This window comes from Neofelis nebulosa, chromosome 15, assembly GCF_028018385.1.
Source record: "Neofelis nebulosa isolate mNeoNeb1 chromosome 15, mNeoNeb1.pri, whole genome shotgun sequence".
NCBI lineage: Eukaryota > Metazoa > Chordata > Mammalia > Carnivora > Felidae > Neofelis > Neofelis nebulosa.
Window position 1 is genome coordinate 15371807 of NC_080796.1, and position 13846 is coordinate 15385652.

The 13846-nt window shown below is 36.6% G+C and overlaps 1 protein-coding gene across 9 annotated transcripts in view; it reads left to right on the forward strand.

Annotated features, from left to right (window-relative positions):
• The window catches only part of RGS7 (regulator of G protein signaling 7), a 516651-nt gene that overhangs the window by 485870 nt on the left and 16935 nt on the right, over positions 1-13846 (forward strand). For 6 of the 9 annotated variants that reach the window (XM_058701251.1, XM_058701254.1, XM_058701250.1 and 3 more), the window contains 5 exons: positions 256-381; positions 6017-6203; positions 9481-9570; positions 10960-11013; positions 11778-11859. In XM_058701251.1, the coding sequence (XP_058557234.1) occupies positions 256-381; positions 6017-6203; positions 9481-9570; positions 10960-11013; positions 11778-11852 (532 nt within the window). In that variant the 3' untranslated portion in view covers positions 11853-11859. The remainder of the gene's footprint in view (positions 1-255; positions 382-6016; positions 6204-9480; positions 9571-10959; positions 11014-11777; positions 11860-13846) is intronic. The other 3 variants (XM_058701252.1, XM_058701253.1, XM_058701255.1) reach the window with 3 other exon arrangements.

Sequence of the window (13846 nt, forward strand, 5' to 3'; positions counted from 1 at the left end):
GTTGCAGAAAAAAATCTAAAAGAATCCCTCTAGAGCACTTGGTGCCTAGGCTTAATAAAGATTAGACTGTTGTTAATGCCTAGTGTATACTTCACTATGATTTCATGCACAGCCATCAATCACAGATTTTTTTTTCCTGAAAGATATGTTAAAGATGGGAACCTCCAGATATATATGATTTTGAGGGGAGATGTAATAGCAGAAGATAAAATTGGCATGAAAGGAGTATATTTTTCCTCATTTTATCTCCTATAGCAAAGAACCAAGTCAGCAGAGGGTAAAACGATGGGGCTTTGGCATGGATGAAGCATTGAAAGACCCAGTTGGGAGAGAACAGTTTCTTAAATTTCTAGAGTCAGAATTCAGCTCAGAAAATTTAAGGTAAGACACATTGTTTGTATCCTATTCTATGTCAGAGAGACTTACTGTGATATGTCTGGTTATTTTGCACCAAATAGATCAGTTACCCTCGTACCAACATGATGACAATATGAACCCATTGAATTTCTGCCTCCTGATGGAGGGAAAAAGGTAACAAAGGAAAAGCCTATCCAGAATTATTAGTTCCTTATAATGGTTTATTTTTACATTATCTCTTCGTCTATTAAGTATATAAGTGTGATGCATTTGAAATGGACTCCATAAAGAAGTATAATACCTGAACTAATGTTTGGCAAAGTGAAGAATGGCCAACAATATTTATGAAGTTAAATTATCATTATTTATCAGTATTGGTCTTCTTAAAGTAAGGTCTGAGTGCCTATTAAAAATAACTTGAAACAACACTGTGGGGCAGTTCATTCACTTGGCACATTTAAATATAGCTTCAGGACAGTTGAGGGCCGCACCACACTGAGCTGTTAGTAGGAGAGGGGTGTGCATTCCACCCATCTGTTGTATGCATCATCCTTACATACTTTTGAATTTTTTCTAACTTAAGAGGCACCTGGAAATTGAATTTTTAAATGTGAGACACTGCAATAGATTGTAATGGCTCTTTTTGAGATCACCAAAGTGAGTGATAACTTTCCACTGCATAAAAATGTTTTTCCACGAGCTCTTTAATTCATTATTCTTTTGAAAATGATACCCTAATTTACTTTCCCATGACTTATGCAGTCCTGTGGAACTCATTTATGGTAAGGTCCCAGCATTCATTTATTTTCACTGGAACACTGCAGCTCCAGGCATTGTCACATTCTTTAGAGATGATTTAACAGATACCAATACCAAACCATTCAGAAGCATGTAGAACTTTGACAGATGTCCTATGGTTGAAGCAAGATGATCACAGTTGGAACCTGGAATAATTTTATTATATATGCATGCCTGTCATGAATTGTTGGGATGCAGCCTTCTATTCATTCAAGTTTGTGCAAACCCATCTTGGGAAGGCTTTTAGAAGATCTACACTGCTAAGGATTTTTTTTTTTAATTTTTTTTTAACGTTTATTTATTTATTTATTTATTTATTTTAACGTTTATTTATTTTTGAGGCAGAGAGAGACAGAGCATGAACGGGGAAGGGTCAGAGAGAGGGAGACACAGAATCTGAAACAGGCTCCAGGCTCTGAGCGGTCAGCACAGAGCCCAACGCGGGGCTCAAACTCACGGACCGTGAGATCATGACCTGAGCCAAAGTCGGCCGCTTAACCGACTGAGCCACCCAGGCGCCCCAAGGATTTTTTTTTATATCAAGGTCACATCATCAATTATTGAGTAAAGGAATGCATAAAAAATATAGCAGAGATAAAAGATATTTTTAGCATTTTAGCAGATGGGAAGATGGAATTTCCTCTAGTTCTCTAAGTTTTTAAATAAATGCCAACATCAGAGGTATCATGATGAAAAAATAAACAAGAAATGGGGCACCTGGGTTGCTCAGTCAGTTAAAGGTCCAGCGCTTGGTTTTGGCTCAGGTCATGACCTACAGTTTGTGAGATCAAGCCCTGCATTGGGCTTCATGCTCACAGTTTGGAGCCTGCTTGAGATTCTATCTCTCTCCCTCTCTCTCTCTGCCCCTCCCCTGCTCGTGCTCTCTCCCTCTCTCAAAATAAGTAAAAATAAACTTAAGAAATAAACAAGTAATAAGCCTGGCCAGTATCACCTAACCAAATAAAAATGGCTCCTGATCTCATTAAAACTGCAGCCTAGTGGTGGATACAGAGAACACAGATCACAACACAAAATCGTGTTTATTTAGATTTGAGAAGTACAGAGGGATAGCTAACCTAGAGTTGGAGATCAGCAAAGGCATCCTAGGGGAAATAGCTTTAGGCTGTGATTGGATGTCAAGATATAACCAGCCAAAATGTAAGAAGAAAGAAGCTCTAGGCAAAGGAAATAGTGGCAACTGTGTTTGTTTCATGAATGAATTGAATCACTGCTGATTCCTTAGTTCAAGCCTTAACCATTTCTTATGTCAATAATTTTATGCCATACTAGTTTTCTTTTTTTTAATTTTTTTAATGTTTATTTTTGAGAGAAAGAGAGAGAGAGAGAGAGAGTGTGTGTGTGTGTGTGTGTGTGTGTGTGTGTGTGTGTGTTTGAGTGGGGGAGGGGCAGGGAGAGGGAGAGACACAGAATCTGAAGCAGGCTCCAAGACTCTGGGCTGTTAGCACACAGCCCGACGCAGGACTTGAACTCAGGAACTGAGAGATCATGACCTTAGCTAAAGTTGGACACTCAACCGACTGAGCCACCCAGGCACCCCTGCCATGCTAGTTTTCCATCTAAGTCATTTCATTTAAGAAATATGACATATTTAATATATTTTATGTTATAATTATATCCATACTGTTATAAGTATGCCATGGTATATTTAGTGTTCACTCTTTCTGATTATCAAACATCTAATCACCGCAACAAAAATGAAATTTAAACATTTGTGCCCCATTTTCCGATAAGCAAAATATGTCTGAAGGAGGCTAAGCATCTTGTCCGAGTCAGATGGGCTAGTAATTGGAATCCTAGGCTTTCTAAAAGCCAATAGAGGCTATACTCCACTGCTCCCCAAATCTGAACCCACTGTTTCTGGTATCACACACTGAGGAAGAAAGAATAGTCCAGTTGTCCAGGAGGGCTAATTGACCTTAAAGCAGTCTCAGTTTGTCTTATCAAGCAGCTGCCTGTAAGCACCTGCTCTTTACAGAAGCATGACACTCCTATGTTCTTCCAGAATTAAGACAGGAAAAAAAAAGTCAAGAAATAATGTTTATTGATAACTTATTCCTCAAATATAACCTCTGCTGTCCATTAGTGTGTTTTTACTCATTCCCTTTTCAGGTAAAACATGCAGCATAGCGGAAGTACTAAGGAAATGTAGTAATATGAGTTTTATTGTTGAGTGTCTAAAAATGTGTCAGGCACTCAGAAGTGCCTCTTACATAATTTATCTTGTCATCTAATGGAAACCTAGTGAGATAGACATTATTATCCCATTTTACTGATTAAGAACTCAAGACTCAAAGACATTAAGACACTTACTTCCTCATATTCCAGCTGCCATATATTAAGGATGATGGGATTTTACCAGTGCGCTTTCCATTCTACTGAGTTATTACAGCATCTACAGTAAGGCCGAGAATAAGAAAGGTGATGATGTGGGGCACCTGGGTGTCTCAGTTGGTTAAGGGTCCAACTTTGGCTCAGGTCATGATCTCGTAGTTCATGAGTTCAAGCCCCACATCACGCTCTGTGCTGACAGCTTAGAGCCTGGAGCCTGCTTGGATTCTGTCTCCCTCTCTTTCTTCCCCTTTCCCACTCATTCTCTATCTCCAAAACAAATAGACATTAAAAAAAAAAGAAAGAAAGAAAGGCGATGATGCTCTTAGGGACAGTTATGAGCACATCAACTGCTGCAAATTATCCAGGGGCAAACCCCAGCTATGACACTCATAGTGGGCAACCTTAAATAAGTGACTTAATCTTCATATCCTCAGTTTCCTTTTCTCAAAAATGGGGGAAATAATAGCACATACTCTAGTGCTGTAGAGATTGAATTAGTAAATATGACTAAACCACTTAGAATAGAGCCTGCACTTACTTATTACTGTAAGTGTTCTTATTAATTTTTCTGTGTTTTCAAGTTTATTAAGATGTCACTGCATCTGTATCAGCCTTCCCTTACCAGCCCAGCGCTTTGCCCAGCAGAAGGCTTTTTCCTGCTTTGCACTCCCACACTATGTGGTTTGCCCTGTTGATAGCTGCTCCCGGGGTCCTAATGTTAGGCAGTTGTTTGAATGGTGTACCTTTTTCTCTAGTGCTTCTTTGAGGACAGAAAAATTCTTTCAATTAAGGTGTTGAAAGCATGCTGGAATGGACTTGAATGAGCATTCATTACAACATTTATGCTCCCTCAGATGGCAATTAGATTGCACAGTGTCCAAATCTCTTATTTTTGGAGGAAATAGTCTTAAGCCTTCCCTTCTGAAGACAATAACGGTAGTTTCATGTGTAAGGCGTTGTCCAAAATTGGAGTATCTACTGTTATATATATCTATAGGAAAATAATCTCTAGAAACTGGAAACTCACTAGGTGGAGTAATATTTGATTTTCTAACTCTAGTTCAACTGCTTTATTACTTATTTCTGACCTTTCATTAATGCCCAAGTTAAAACTTATGCCCAAACATTAATGCCCAAGTTAATAATTATGAAGGTTCTGTTTGTATGAAGGTTCTGTTTCTAAAGGTCATATTGTACCTCTCTTAAGACTCTGTAGCCTGTAGTGAACTTTGTCTTTTGTCATTTTCCCATTTCATGACTCCACATGCCATTAGGGTGATCATGGTCTATGTTGAGGATAACAAAGACCTAGTATGTTCCGTTTTCAAGTATTTTTTTTCATTTTAACAATTATAGTGAGATATATATCATATATATATTCATTTTTTCAAGTTTATTTACTTATTTTGAGAGAGGCAGAGGCAGGCCATGAGCATGGGAGGGGGAGAGAGAGAGAGAAAGAGAGAGAATCCCAAGTAGGCTCCATGCTGTCAGTACAGAGATTAACATGGGGCTTGAACTCACGAAACCATGAGATCATGACCTGAGCTGAAACCAAGAGCCAGACGCTTAACCGACTGAGCCACCCAGGCCCATCTTCATCTTTTCAACATTATTTCTAGTCCCAACCAAAATGATATAACATAGAGCAGAATTTAAAGAAATGAAACCTATTAATACAATGTGACCCTTTATTATTAGACACTGCTATTTGCTCTTAGCCAAAACATGTTCTGGTGGGTTTTTTTCCTTACAGCAGATATAGTCTATACAGAAGCATATAAACTATATTTACATATTTCGAAGAAAGTCAGTATTTGTTTCGTTTGTTTGTTTCCCAGAGCTTCTGAGTTGCTTTGATGCCTCTGCAAAGGTAAACCTTTCAAACAGTGGCATGTGAAAGCTTTTTGCTTCTGTCATTCCATAACTCTCTGAATTAAACAGCCTAAAATTAGTGACTTGCCCTGATTTCTCCAGCTGGGGCCTTTTCTGATCTTGTGTCCAGGCCTCTTTTAATTCCGGTAAAGCTTCGCTGTGATTCCCTTGCCACGTAGAGCAGAAAATCCTCTCCATACTAACTCGCATCGCTCACACGGACAACAGATCCAAAGAATATAGTACAATGCACTGCTTTATCCCCCAAGCAGATGCTCTGTGTCATTCACTCTAATTCCCTACAATCTCCTCTTCCTTTCTAATAAACGGTTCTTTGGTGGTGCTATTTTGCTGTAGTAAAAATTAAAGTTGTGAAGAATCAGGGCTCTGGGAGATCTGCTTTCAATAGCAAACATTTAAAAGAGATTGTTTTCAATATTTCCTTTTGAAAACATTTATGCTTTTGAATACAACTAATGAAAAAAAAATTCAGTAAAGGCCATATATTGGAAGCCCTGAGAAAAAAAGGAGTTTATTGTTATGCATTATTGTGAATTGTGTGATCAGTCAATATTATAAGAAGTTGCAAATTATGAGGCATCACAGTAAATGCTTGGTGTCACATTTTCCATAGATTCTGGCTAGCAGTGGAAGACCTGAAGAAAAGGCCTATTAGAGAAGTCCCTTCCCGAGTTCAGGAAATATGGCAAGAATTTCTGGCTCCTGGAGCTCCCAGTGCCATTAACTTGGATTCTAAGAGCTATGATAAAACCACACAGAATGTGAAGGAACCTGGACGATACACATTCGAAGATGCTCAGGTTGGTATATGGGTGGGCCTCACAGTATGTCACAAATGTGTTCCTGGAAAATTGACGTTTGAGGTATTTCTGCTTTATTTTCATTGTAATTGGCAGCTAGACTTAATATTTTCAATTTAGGTAACTGTATGTAAAATAATTCCAATTGATTTGGAAGAAAAGAGAGACACGTTAAAATGAACAGTTTCTGAAGCTTGGGAATGTTTTATAAGTTTGAATGTTTTTATGTGAAAATTTCTTAAAGGGGAATATTTGAAATACTTGAACACTTTTACTTCATTTTTCTACTTCATCTCCCAATATGCGAGAAAACACTTATCTAATGTTGACCTCAACTCAGTAACACATAGTTGAAATCTTTAAGGTATCTTCCAATGTGGAGATTCTAAGATGCTGACATTCCTAAATTATTCATCATTATGAATAGTCAGAGCTAAGCTAGAGTAGGTTACAGTTATGTCACACTCAAGCCAGTTTTGTCTCTTATGATACAATGAAATAATAGAATTAGGCATATATGAATTTCCCAAGTTAAGTTTTTAATCTGTGAAAAGGGAAAAAAGGAAATTAATATTAAGATATTAATATCCTAAGACAAATATTTAGATTTTTTTTCCTCAAACTGGGCACAATTGCCTCCTTAGACACAGTCTGAATTTTTCCTTCTCTAAATAAATATTGTGCTCAAGAAGAAAAGTAAACTTTTGGGTATTATTTTCCTAATGATATGCTGTAATTGGCTTTTTAAAAAAAATTTTTAATGTTTATTTTTGAGAGAGAGAGAGAGAGACAGAGCATGAGCGGGGGAGGGGCAGTGTGAGGGAGACACAGAATCGGAAGCAGGCTACAGGCTCCGAGCTGTCAGCACAAAGCCCGACCCGGGGCTTGAACTCATGAACTGTAAGATCATGACCTGAGTCGAAGTCAGACACTCAACCAACTGAGCCACCCAGGCGCCCCTGTAAATTAAATTGGCTTTTAAATTGGAACATGCATACATCTTAATTTCTTAAACCTCTTCAAAAGAAGAATATTAGTTCTAGAAAGTATCTTGTTTTTCAAATAACAATATTACTAAAATAAAATCTAGAAGATTTTAAAATCTAAAAGACCTTATTTTCACTCCCGGTGGAAAGTACATTTCTCCTGGCTTTGGTCTAAAGAAACGAGCCATCGTATAGAAAACTAACACAGGGGCGCCTGGGTGGCTCAGTCAGTTAAGCGGCCGACTTCGGCTCAGGTCATGATCTCACGGTCTGTGAGTTCGAGCCCCGCGTCAGGCTCTGTGCCGACAGCTCAGAGCCTGGAGCCTGTTTCAGATTCTGTGTCTCCCTCTCTCTCTGCCCCTCCCCTGTTCACGCTCTGTCTCTCTCTGTCTCAAAAATAAATAAACGTTAAAAAAAAATTAAAAAAAAAAAGAAAACTAACACAGGTGGAGATAGCTAAGCAGACACCCATCTTTGCTTTCCCATGGGCTTCTATGTAGAAATAATTATAGACACATGCAAGAGAGCAGGATGAAAATTATAGTCCTGTTGCTTACTTCTCTGTGGATTTATCTTTCTTTCAGTTCAAGATAAAATTTCAAGCATTTTTCTAGAGCCAACAATATGTAAAATGTTTGAAATGATCTCCCTGAAGTCTTAAAAAGAACATTTCTTTGTTATCTGTGGCATTAAAAATATTCTTGCTTAATAGGTCTTCAGTAAAATGAAAAGGCATAATTTTCTATAGAAAACATTACCACCTGACCCTGGGCTTCTTTTTCAGTTAAGCTCAGATATTTAACTCCAGTTGTTGATGGGTTTTTTAACCCCATCCTCAAAAATATAGTAATGAAAATTCCTGCCATTTTTTTGAGAAAAGAAACAGTGTAATGGTTAGGAAAGCAGACTCTAGAGCCAAATTGCCTGGGTTCTAGTCAAAGCTCTGTGACCTTCTTCATATTTAAAATGGGTATAATAATGGTTCCCATCCTCACTGAAGTTTTCTGAGGATTAAATTAACTAATACAGGCAATCACTAGAAGTGTGCCTGGTATATATGCAAGTATATCTGAGCACTTACTATGCATACTCCCCTTCTTTGCTAAATATATATCATTCCTTTAAGCCTCACAACAACCCTATTGTACAGAGTGGAAAACTAAGGCTCAGAGAGATGGGATAATTGACCTAAATTTACATGTTTGTAAGTGGCAGGTCTCGAGCAAGATAAGATCTGAAACCTTCAATGCTTGACTCCAAAACAAGACCTCTCTCCACTTTTCCAACAACAAATTCTGATAGGGTCTTGAATGTACCATGCTTTTGGAGGTGAGCCTTGGGCTAGATATTGAGTGAGAATAACTCCAAATCATAGCAGAGAGGATTCTCTGCTCTACGTGGCAATGGTGTGTTTGAGACTGGGGAAACTGAGTCGTTTCCTAAAATATATTTTTTTCTGCAAACAAAGAGATTGGGACATCCAGGATACTCTCTACATCTAACTGATTTTTCACTAGACTAGAAAGAGGAAGGAGCATTTATGCTCCATTGAACTTCAGCAGGCCAGAGCAGAATCTCCCTAGATGGGGCTAACAACTGAATGGGATGAATATATTTTTTTCCTTGACTTCTTTGTCTCTCAATATTCATCATCATAATAGAACATTGTGGACTGATTATAGGTTTAAATTATTAAATATTTACCTAATCTGTCACTGAAGGAGGTTTTTTTTAATGCATACAAATTAGGAGATTTAGCAATTAAATATCACAAAATATTTCTTGGATTTGTGCTCTGGCCCAAAGTGGATGTGGATGACAATTTTTTAATATAATTTGTACCAAAGAGATGATTCATCTGGGCAGTCTGCATCCTCCAAGTAGATAGCTAGTGTGATTAGTGAGTCTTGACTTCATATCATTCACTTTTGGCCTGGAGTAATTTTAAGAGATAGTAGATTTATTTATATTCTCAAATGACCTATATAAATCAACAACTTGATATGAAATAACTTCATGACCTTCCATTAACTGAATTCCATGTTTTTCAAGGACTGGATATGATTTGCCTCCTCTGTAGCTCTCAACCCAGTTTAAATATTGATCATGAATAAAATTATAAATCTGAAGATTCATATGTTCTGTAAACACAAAGTATTCTCATCAACATTATCATTATTAATTTTAGCTGTTTCCAGATTTGTTTTGAACCATACCCTGTATTCTTGACACAGGATTTGATTTTCCCTGAGAAATAATAAAGAAGCGCTTCAACCATTATTTCTTTTTAGGAGCACATTTACAAATTGATGAAAAGTGATTCATACCCACGTTTTATAAGATCCAGTGCCTATCAAGAGCTTCTACAGGCAAAGAAAAAGGTATTGGTTCTTTGTGACCTTTTTCGATCTGGTTCTCAGTTATAATTGTATGGAGTAGTTCCTTCTACTGAGGCCAGGGTATTGGACAAATGGTAAGTGAACACACTCCAAGACCTTCCCCAAACCTTTGTGTTTTATAAGGTCCATCTAAGATGTTTTTGTTTTTGTTTGTTGATTGCTTATTTTCTTTTTTGTTTTGTTTATTTCTGCAGATGTTCATGCTTTACAACGTTTTTTAGAACCTGTTTTCATGTTTCATGTTAGTCTCTTGTATGTCCAGTTTATGGATATAAAAATATAAAAAATTAAAATTAATGAAAAGGAAAGAATAACATCTTTAGGTCAAAAACTTGAAGAGGGTTTTCTTTGTCCAGGAAGCTTGAGTGTAAGGTTTTGGCCACATACCCCATAACCAAATATAGACTTATTATTTTCAATGATAGTTGCCAAAATGTAGTTATGTTCGATTCAAAATATTTTAATTTGGCATTCGTCCTGGATTACTTAGTATCCTGATGGTGAACTTTACACACCTAACAAGGTAGCCAAACACATTTTGGAAGAGCTGCAATAGACCTCATTATTCAATTAATGTTTATAATCAATGTAACCATTAAGGCAGGGTATGGAAAATCTGAATATAAAAATTGAACATCATTCATTATTTTTTAATGTTAAAATAGTCCATAGCTTCCTGAAACTTTTGAGATGAAATTATAATTTTGTGTAATTCATGACTGTCATTTAGGCTAATAGTATTTTTTAAAGTCCATTGCCTTTGCCAATAAATACTCTGTACTTGCCCTGTTCAATACAGCAGCCACTAGCCACATGGGGTTGTTTAAATTTAAATTTAAATTTAAATTAATTAAGACTACATAAATTCTAGCCAGATTTCATGTACTCAATGGCCCCAGCTTCTGAAATATTGGACAACATAGAATGACATTTCCATCCTTTCAGCAAATTCTATTGGACAGCAATGCTTGACAGAATTGACATAATCAACAGAAATCTAGTCCTAACAGAAAAGTATGAAGAAATTCTGAAGATATTCCACTGATTTTCAAATATGTAGGCTTTGCAAATGTCAGCGTAAAACCTTCATGAATCTACTTCATTTTAGTGTCATTTGATTTTGCTTGAAATCATACCATTTTGTTTGCACAGGAAGAGTTTTGGTGTTAAAAATAGAAGTTCTAATAAAAACAGAGCCTATGTCCTGTGTCTAGCGTCCTTCCTTGGCAGCTTTCCTACCTTCCCTGTGACTTAGAACATGGATTTGGCATTGCCTCCTTTCATCATCCTGTCTCTTTATGCTGTTTTCCTTGCTTTCTTTTTATTTATGTTCCCTATTTCCCTTTGCCACACCCACCCCATTCATGTAAGTCGGAACACTCAATGGATCGCAGAACATCTTTTGAGAAATTTGCACAGAATGTGGTAAGTTTTCTTTTTTTTTTTTTTTTTTTTTTTGAGGAATTACAAATCATTAAGTCTAATTGGGAAATTTTCCCAATTTCTAGCCCCATCACTCACCTTTCATCCGTTGATGTAACAAAAGTATTGTCTTTATTCGAACTCAGAACTTCTGCTTCCTGCTTATCTTTCTGACCCAGCTCTTTCTAGAGTAAAGATGTCATCCGTAAGAAACCATTTGTGTCAAACTAAGGTTTGGAAAGAAGTGTATATTATGACATATAAAATGAAGAAAGTATTTCTTATGTATTTTTATTTTCATTCCATGTATCCCTTTCTCTCTTAAAGATAGTGCATGCATTTCTACATGCTCTTTCTCTTAGCCCTTCCTAAGGCTTTTTTAAAAGTTAAAGAACAATGAGGGTTCTGTGCTTTCTACTTCTGCAGAGAGAAAATGGCCTAATGAGCAGTTTAAAGCCAAAGACTTGGTACGAATGGTGGTTGGTGACAAGATATGCCCACCAAAGACCCACCAGCGTGCCTCTCTTATGCTTTATTTTTTGGGAAGGTGTTGAAAACTGTTGCATAAATCATCCAAGAAACCAGTAGTTTTCCTACCACTGTTTTCTTAGTATCTTGCCATGTGTTTTGGTGATATTTTGGTGATATATTTGTATGTGGGATTCCTTTTTTTTTTTTTTTTTTTTTTTGTATTGTGCCAGTGCCTTTGCAACTTTCTGACGTTGTGTAAGCTCAAACTAAAGCCTTCAACACATTTATTTTTATAGGGCAGAAACATCCCTATTTTCCCATGCCATAAAAACTGTACACCAACACTGAGGGCCAGCACTAACCTGTTATGAAAAAGAGGTAGAAAAATCTTGGTTTATACTCAAGTTTGTCTGCATTGTCTGTTGAGTTGTGTGGTTAGCTCCATGCTGCTGTGTGTGTGTGTGTGTTGTGGCTTTTGCTGTGATGGCCAGTTAAGTGGAGTTATGTGTGTTGAAATGTAAGCAAATTGGATTCAACAAAGATGCTGTTTTTGTTTTTAGTTTCCTTCAAATATCTTTGTGGTGGGGAATGTTAATCAGTTCTATTTATGAATTGCCAGTTGTGACTAGGAACAGAGTATTTGAAAGACTTTAAAAAGCTGTATATACTTTGAACAGTCAATGTGATTGCAAAAATTAAAGGGCTGGAAAATGAAGAACTCTAGGAATTAATCACTCTATAAACTTCAAAAAATTTTGGCTGGTTCTGTTGGAATTTCTGACCTTTAAAATAAAATTTTCCTAACCATGCCTCATAAGTCATCATGGGAAGATAAAGACAATATTTTAAAAAAAGCCTCAAGATTTTGCTGGAGAAAGTAGCTGTAGGCTGTTGCACAGTGCTCTGTGCAACATTTAATAATTCTTCCAAATTCATCCTTTCCTAACATGATGCTGAAATAATATTGTTCTAAAGATTGGAATGGAATTTTCTTTGATATGATTAAAAGTTATAACACAACATATGGAAGATGGAAAAGGGAAGCAAAATAGTTGTCTTTCCTCCAACACCATCCCCAATTCTGACCTACTTCTCCAACTTTTAAAATAGTACCACATTGTCACACACTGCAAACTTAAGAAAAGATCAATAGGAAATAAGGGGAAGGCAAGCCTAATCATCTACGCCTTCAGTCAAAATTCATACAAGAAATGACAGTTATATTCCAGACATTGTGCTGTGTCTCAGGAGCATGTATAAGGTAGATACCTTAATTGCTAAGGAATCTCATGGTATAAACAAGATGTTGTGATGCACAGGAGAAAGATAAACTTTTCTGCTTGGTGTTGGGGTGGGGAGGGAGCACCCACAGGTAATGTGAGAATTCCCAGAAGAAATTACATTTAAGTGGATTTCACTAGGACAAGAAGGACATCCATCCTTTTAAGGAGAAAGGGAGAAAAGGCTGGAATTACTGAAGAAAAAGAGGTTGAGTAACATTCACACATATATACACACAACACACTAATACATTACAGATAATCTTCAGACACAATTGTTTGGGGTTATTTTTTCCATCCAGGAAAACAAAAAGTAATATTTTTCATTGGATATTTTGTTTCAGTAGTACTCTAAAGAAATAGAATAAGGAAATTAGAAAGGCTCTCTGATTTCCTCAGTAGATTACAAACAATTGTATCTATTTTATTACTCATGAGAAGAAAGTTTCTATCCTGGCAATTATTTATATACAAAAATTAAAATTAATATACTATACAATATTAAATCTTAGGATGGTTAGTTTCTATTTGAAGTTCCCTTTAACTCTTTATATCCTCATTTCTTTTTTTTCCCCTTGGTTCTGTGTTGCTCCATGTTTGTGATTACTTTTAGGGTCAGCAGGTGTGTTAGGAATCCAATGTACCTACATAATAAATTTAATAGGATATCGTTACAGGATCAATACAATAATTCTAACACAGGATGAAAAATGATTTTATTATTAATCAGGTAGACATAATGAAGGCAATATGGAGTTTAAATAAACATTTTAAAGGAGTCCTGTGTGCAGATTAGTCTGGCAAATACAGGGAGGCTACAGGATAGACAGTATTCAAGAAAGAAACAGAAGAGGGAAAATATAGGTAAACAAGTATGTAGACTATGAAAGGGCGTGGGCAAAGTGAGAAAGTAATGACTCCTATTCTTGCCATGTACCAGTCTCTGCACTAGGCACTTTATATTATATAATTTAATATAATCTAACCCTGCAAGTTAAGTATTATTATACTCATTATGTTACCCATTTTATAAGTGAGAAAACTGAAGGGTCGGAGGAGGTACAAAATTTGCCCAGAATCACATA